Here is a 6,463-nt window from a genome sequence, read left to right on the forward strand (position 1 = left end):
TTTTTTTTGTCGTCAACAACTACCAATGAATTTCCGTTACAAAACCCCATCCCCGATTCCCCCAACCTGTACCTCATCCGGACTCTTGCACTAACACGTTTTCCCAGGGTGCTAAAAAAAAAGGGGAAATCATCAGGCCGCGGGGAACCGAAAAAAACAAAGCCTCCAAACCTCACGGGGCGGCCGAGGCTTGCCATTGGCCATTCCTCAGCTCCTTCCCGGTCTTGCACAAAAAACACCCAATGACGGATCATGAGCGAAGAGTGTGGCAAACAGCGTATACCAACACAAGAGCAGAAAAAAAAGTACAACAGTGAACAAAGAAAAACCCGGCCTTGCCCACAGTATCTCTAGATATCCCACCGATATATTGGATCATCAAAAAAGAAAGACTAGTAAACAGTAGCTCTTTTGGCAAGGCAAGGTTTCGGGGCAGACGGTTACTCCGACTCAAGTAGCCCCAAAAACAATCACATGAAAGAGTCGGTTTTATTTGAATTCCTTTTCTCTTTTTTTCTTCTCTTCTTTTCTCTTTCTGTTCATCTTTCATCATCCTTTGGACTGGATCGGGAGAGCATGGAGAGTTTCTCGACAATGAAAGCGCTTGACACGAGCGGAAATGGACTCCCCACAAAGACTGGGAAACCAAGAAAAAAAAAAACAGACCGGACAAAAGCTACCTACAAGTAGACATTTGCTGTGAGAGCCGCCCTTTTCCTTTCCTTTCCTTTCCTTTCCTTCCTTCCTTCCTTTCCTTATAAGACCAGATCCAAAATCGAAAATGGGACGAAAGACGGAAAAAAAAATCGAGATTTGATAAAGAAAAGAGAGAAAAACATACAAAACACAAAGACAGAGAAAACGAAACGAAAGGATAAACCCAGACAAGCAAAACGTCAAGACGCAACATAATACGAACCGAAAAGGGCGGGGGGCGAGGGGTCAACCAGTGAGCAAAAAGCACATCAACGACGCCACTACGCCCCAGATGATCCTTGTCCACCGCCACCTCCGCCGCCGCTCTTCTTGTCCTTCCTTGCCTTGATGACAAACTCTGCCATGATCTGGATGTGGTCGGCCGGGAAGTGATAGTTGGGGAAACCAGGCACACGCTTAAGATGTTGCAAGTCGGGCGGCCCGAGCAGCTCCACCACCTCAAGGTTGTTGGACGAGTACCAGATGTAGTCAATGACATTGGCAAAGTCTGGCACATAATTGGTGAAGGGCAAATCGTCTGGCGTGTTGGCAAGGTGCACGTACGCAGAGCGCAGGCTAAAAGGGTGCTCGATGCCATCGCGCGTGAAGATGCCGTACTCGTGGCCTGCGAGCTCAGGGTGGTCCGGTGCCAAACGGCCCTTGGACAGCAATTCCACGACACCGCTGTCCAAAGTGGAATTGTAGTCGCCGCATACAAACAACGGAATGTCCGTGTTGTTGCGATACTCTTGAGACGGCGCCGGCTCGACGAGGACCTCGTCTTTGTTGTCGCCTTCGTCCGAGCTGGGTAGTCGAATCATCTTCTTGTCTGCACAAGCAGGCCAATTGGTGTATTTGGCCGCGTACTTGGTGATCTGTTCCATGATGATGGCCGTCTGGACGATTTTGACGTCGGCCAGGGTACCCTCCCACGCCAGGTGTGCGTTTGCGACTATCATCCTGGCACCCGTCCTGCGGCTCTCGAAGAATCCCAGCACCGCGATATTGTCTTTTGGCATGACGCGGTTGAAGATATCGGTCTGGGATTTCATGTCGGCTCTGTTGATGGCGATACTCTGCGGTTCAATCACTTGCTTGTCAAGCAAGATGAACTTGCTGTTCTTGTAGAAGATTGCGCAACCGTCAACCTGCAGGCTTTGCCTGTCGCTCATGAGCTTCGCCTTGGTGCGGGGGAAGTGTATGCCCTTGTAGTCTAGCTTTGCCAGCTCGGGGCTGAAGTCCTCCCGGAAAGCTTCCGTTGTGACTTCCTGCAGACACAGAAAGTCTGCGTCGCGCTCTTCGATCTCTTGGTAAATCTTTCTCCTACGGTACTCCCACTGCAACGCTCCGGATGGGGTATAGCCGTACATGTTCTCGGTCGCATATCGCTCGCAAAGAATATTCCAAGAAAACACCTTTATCCGTTCTAGGGACGAAGAGACATCTTCTTGTATCGTTATTGGCTTCCGCGGTAGGGGGGGCATAGGAACTGTGGCGCAAAGAGGGAACGGATTAGCACGACAAAAATTGACATGTGTGTTGACTAGCTCTAGACAAGCACGAAGAGGGACTTACCAGGTTGTTTCTCGAGCAGATCCTTGATGAGCACAGCCGTGCCCTTTTCCTTGATCACGTTCATGATTTCGGGGTCTAACGGGTTGCCTTCAATTCCAAGCTGTTCCAAGTGATGTAAAGACCCGACCTCATGTGGAAGTGTGTGTATCTGGTTGTTGAAAAGAAGCAGCTGCTTCAGCGACGTGCACATGCCAATCTCCGGGGGCAGGTCTTTGAGCATGTTGTGCGATGCGTCGAGGATGCGCAATTGACGCAGTTCGCCAATGGCCGGAGTCAGTGTGTCGAGCCTGTTTGAGCAGATGTATAATTCCTGCAAGAACTTGTACTTGAACAGGCTCATGGAGAGGCTCCTGATCTGTTGCCCGCTCAAATCCAAGTTCTTCCACAGTTGCTTTTCCTGTGGTTTTGCAGGGACTGGCCGTCTCCTATCCTCCGTTTCCCCCTCGGCAGCAGTCCCGTCGGCACCGGCGGCTGAGGGCGCGACCCTGTTGTCACTTGCCTTTGTTCTGGCGTAGTAGTGCGGTTGCCCCTCATCGTGCATGGTAGCATGGGCTCGCTTTGACAACTCGTGCAGGCGCAACTGCTCAGCCCAGTGTTCTGTAATGGGCTGTGCCTGGCCGCCCCTCGTTACCGAGTTGTGACCATTGGGTAGGTTGGCCGAGAACGGGCTCGCAGTGGCCAGAATACCGCTAGAATAGTTTGAGTGGTGTCCTATAGCGCCAGAGTTGTTCGATTGACCCGAGTGCTCCTGCTGGAGACTGGGGTGGTGCTGGGCGTGAGACTGGTGTTGAAGGGCCGATTGTTGCTGGAAGTTGTAGTGCATCGGCATCCCCCGGCCTGGCTGGTTGTTGTTCAGCCGAGGGTTATGTCCCTGCTGTTGATTGTGGTTGTACATGCCTTGAGGGGTCTGGCTCGGGGAGCCGGCGCGGTTTGGGGATCGTGTCGGCGACGGCGGGAGGGAGGCGACGAAGTTGTTAAGGAGAGATTGCAAGAGGTGGGCGTTCTGTATAGTCGAGTTCGGCGCGTTTTGTTGATAAAATATTGGCCCAGTCGACTGCTGCTGATACCTAGGCCCGCCGGCCATCTAGGTAGGATTGATGTTGAGATGTGGAGCAACAGCTGAGCCCTGGCGGGAGGGGAGGCGGGTGAGATGATGGAGATGGTTTGCGCCAGTTCGAGCGAAGACGCGAGCTTCAATCCGCACAAGTAGCAAATCTTTCTCTAAATCGAAAGGATTGTTGGCGACGGGGAAGCATGGGCTCGGATCGTTCGACATGGACGGAGATGCGCGCGAAGAGGGAGGGACGGTTGTTCGCAGTCCAGGATCGGCTCGGTTCCTGCGCACGTTGCTCACACCCGCGGTCGTTGGTTGTCGGCTTCACAAGCGCTCCATCAACGAACGACTCGCTTGTCGGAGCGGCTAGCTGGGCAACTGCTAGCCTGCTTGTATCGAGGGCGGAAAGATCCAGAGAATCAGTCGACGCGGTCTAGATGGACTTTGGTGCGCCTGGGGTTTCGAAAGCGGTAGGTGGTGTGTCCTTTGGCTCACCTGCCGCAGTGCGTCAAGTTGTTGAGATTTGGATGTACGGTGGTGCAAGTTCTGTGTCGGGTGATTCAGCCAATGGTGGGTTAGCAAGTCGAGTTATTGATTTTTTGTCTTGATGTTGCGGCAAGACAAGGAAACTCAAAGACAACGCAAGGCAGTGCTTGGGTAGTCAATCTAGCCACGGGGGTGGGATTTGGGCTTGGGATTGCGATCGAAGCAAAAAGCCTGCCTGGCTAGACTGTGCTGTGCTGTGCTGTGCTGCTGCGGATTGGATGGCTGTGCTCCGTCGGTCCCAGTTGGCCTGGCCGGCCTTGCAGACGCGAGCCAGATTGGGCACCGGGTGGGGCGACCTCCAAGCTGCCGATATTGAAAGGAACGGGTTTATGCTCTAACTAACCTTGATATAAATGAATGTGTCAAGGAACGGTATGCTGAGTGACTTTGCAGATAGATATTAGTGGCGAAGAATACCGATCTCTTTTTTTTGGTTTGGTTTTCTGTTTTATTCCCTTTTCTCCCTTGACAATCGCGTACTGACTTGACACAGTGAGCTCGACTGGCCGTTGTTCACCTTCTCCAGCTTCGTCAAGGAGCTGTAGCTGGACCGTTGGTTAGGTCAGCATATCATCACGTGACTCAGCCTTGTTTCAGTTATGATCCGCTTCCCGAGGGCACGTGACGGGCGTCAGTTATTGGTACAAAGTGTCCGACAATGGGAGGAGCAATTGGTCGTACTTGGTCATTGGGTTGCTCACTTAATCCGACACCACTCCTTCGCCATTAGTTGACTGCCTGTTAGATAGTCACCGCAGAACATCTACTCGTACAAAGCTACAGAGAGATCAAGCAAAACTCAACAAAAATATATGATGATGACGTTAGCCGCGCCGAGTCTTGCAACGACGCGCGCCAGAACCTGATTCATTTTATCCAACCTTGGTCCTGCTTTTACTCTGTTGCCTACGCCCAGTCCACGCCAACCTGTAGTTTGAGACCTTCTCACCACACGAGTTCGGCTGTCGACGCAGGGATGATTTGGTTCTACTGACCACGGCTGCTGCTTCTTGCATCATTCTCACTAGTTGGGACATGAAGCTCGACTGCTTGGCAACCATGAGAGCCGTTCGACCGTTCCATCGGCTCTATTTGGTTCCGCCACGGCCTCTACAGCATTCGGGTCAGAGGCACCTTGACCGCAATGCTGGGCCTGTTTTGCAATTCGCCCATCAGCGGCTTGCATAGGCCCGGCCCTGGGGCGTTCGGATCGGCAGGGCTATTCTTCGGCAAGAGCAACTGCCTCACCACTGGCTGATCCCCCCTAGCAAGTAACGTACAGTGCTGCTTTTGCATGATTTTCAAGTAGATTCGTGCAGGCGCCGACTGCCAACAAGGATTGGGCCATTTCTTCATTTTCGTTCTCGACTGTGACGAAAGGGACGGTGTCCAGGCGTGGTCCACCGCCGGAAGCAGGTGGACGTCGGCGCGGGAGCCCGCTGTTGTTGCCAATTCTTTAGTGGCATTGGGCAAACCAACCTTTGTGCGTACTGCATCAGTAGTTTGGCGACACGCACACTTCCCTTCTTGTCCTGGCACAAGTGTACGCAGACGTTCCACGATGGTCGACCACTGACACTGACCCATCAGCATCAATGAAGCACACCTTGCTTTCCAGAAAAATATCGAAAACCTTTTGGTTACTTGTGTGGCACGCCGGAGCAATGGCAACAAGTGGTTTGAGTCACAGTGCTCTAGACTCGAAGCACTTGCTACTGTGAGTCTAATTATGTCCGATTTCTCTTCAACCACTGCCCATGTGCAGTGGAGAGGTTTTCCGAGAGGCGCTACAACTTGTCAAATCAAAGTCGATGGCATCGATGTCAAATTTTTTCTTTGTCACCATATATATGCGTTCACAAGCTCCTCTATTTTATTCAGTGGCGTAAACTTCCTCAGCAAACCACCCCGACTGCGGCTCTGTGCTTGGCTGCGAAGGCATTTCTTTTGCTGCTTGTACGAACTTGGATTAGATAGGTCTGGCCGAAGCTCCTTTTGTATCCAGTCCACGTAGCCTCTGGGCGCTCAAAGGGTAGAAACATGGCTTATGGTTGTAAAGCATAGAAATCCAAACTAATTACAGTATGTCGAGTTGGGGATAAATGGCCAACCAGAATCTCAAAGCGGAAATAGTGGTGTCGCTGATGGTTCGCGTATATTGGCTTAACGGAATGAATGACGTGCGAACAGGCAAGTCTTGTGCGGTTACCACCCCTTTATTCTCTCCCTGCCGTGGAGAAGTTTCAGTGGACTTGTCATGGCCAAGCGACGTTCAACCGGGCTGATTCCTTCGTCAGCATGCAGAGTGCTTCCGGATAACGACAAGAGTTATGCTGGCGTCTTGCTCCACGTCTCTCGTTGGGCTGATCTAGGGGTGCAATTCGATTTGACCTTGATATATGGAGCACAGAATGCTTGCTTCCAAAACCAGTCCTGGGCGGACATCGAAATAGACCTCGCCACGAGCCTGGCGGCGGCGTGTGTGAGGTGGTGGGGGTTTGCTGCTTGCTGTTAGGGTGCTAAATGGGTTGGGGATGGGGATCAAGGCGGTTAGCAGGCCGATTTTGGTGAGCGATAGTTTTTTTTTTTTTT

General features: G+C 52.0%; 2 protein-coding genes across 2 annotated transcripts; both read right to left on the reverse strand.

Moving 5' to 3' along the window:
• Window positions 1-977: 977 nt before the first annotated feature.
• PpBr36_07836 (uncharacterized protein) lies at window positions 978-3,355 on the reverse strand (the record flags this gene model as incomplete). The annotated part of the gene is made up of 2 exons (XM_029894970.1): window positions 978-2,185; window positions 2,272-3,355. The coding sequence occupies 2 exons, from the start codon at window positions 3,353-3,355 to the stop codon at window positions 978-980; spliced, it is 2,292 nt and encodes a 763-aa protein (XP_029748609.1).
• Window positions 3,356-4,981: 1,626 nt separating this feature from the next.
• On the reverse strand, window positions 4,982-5,717 carry PpBr36_07837 (uncharacterized protein; the record flags this gene model as incomplete). The annotated part of the gene is made up of 2 exons (XM_029894971.1): window positions 4,982-5,622; window positions 5,666-5,717. The coding sequence occupies 2 exons, from the start codon at window positions 5,715-5,717 to the stop codon at window positions 4,982-4,984; spliced, it is 693 nt and encodes a 230-aa protein (XP_029748610.1).
• Between the last annotated feature and the right edge of the window lie 746 nt (window positions 5,718-6,463).

Source organism: Pyricularia pennisetigena, chromosome 1, assembly GCF_004337985.1.
Source record: "Pyricularia pennisetigena strain Br36 chromosome 1, whole genome shotgun sequence".
Taxonomy (NCBI): Eukaryota; Fungi; Ascomycota; class Sordariomycetes; order Magnaporthales; family Pyriculariaceae; genus Pyricularia; species Pyricularia pennisetigena.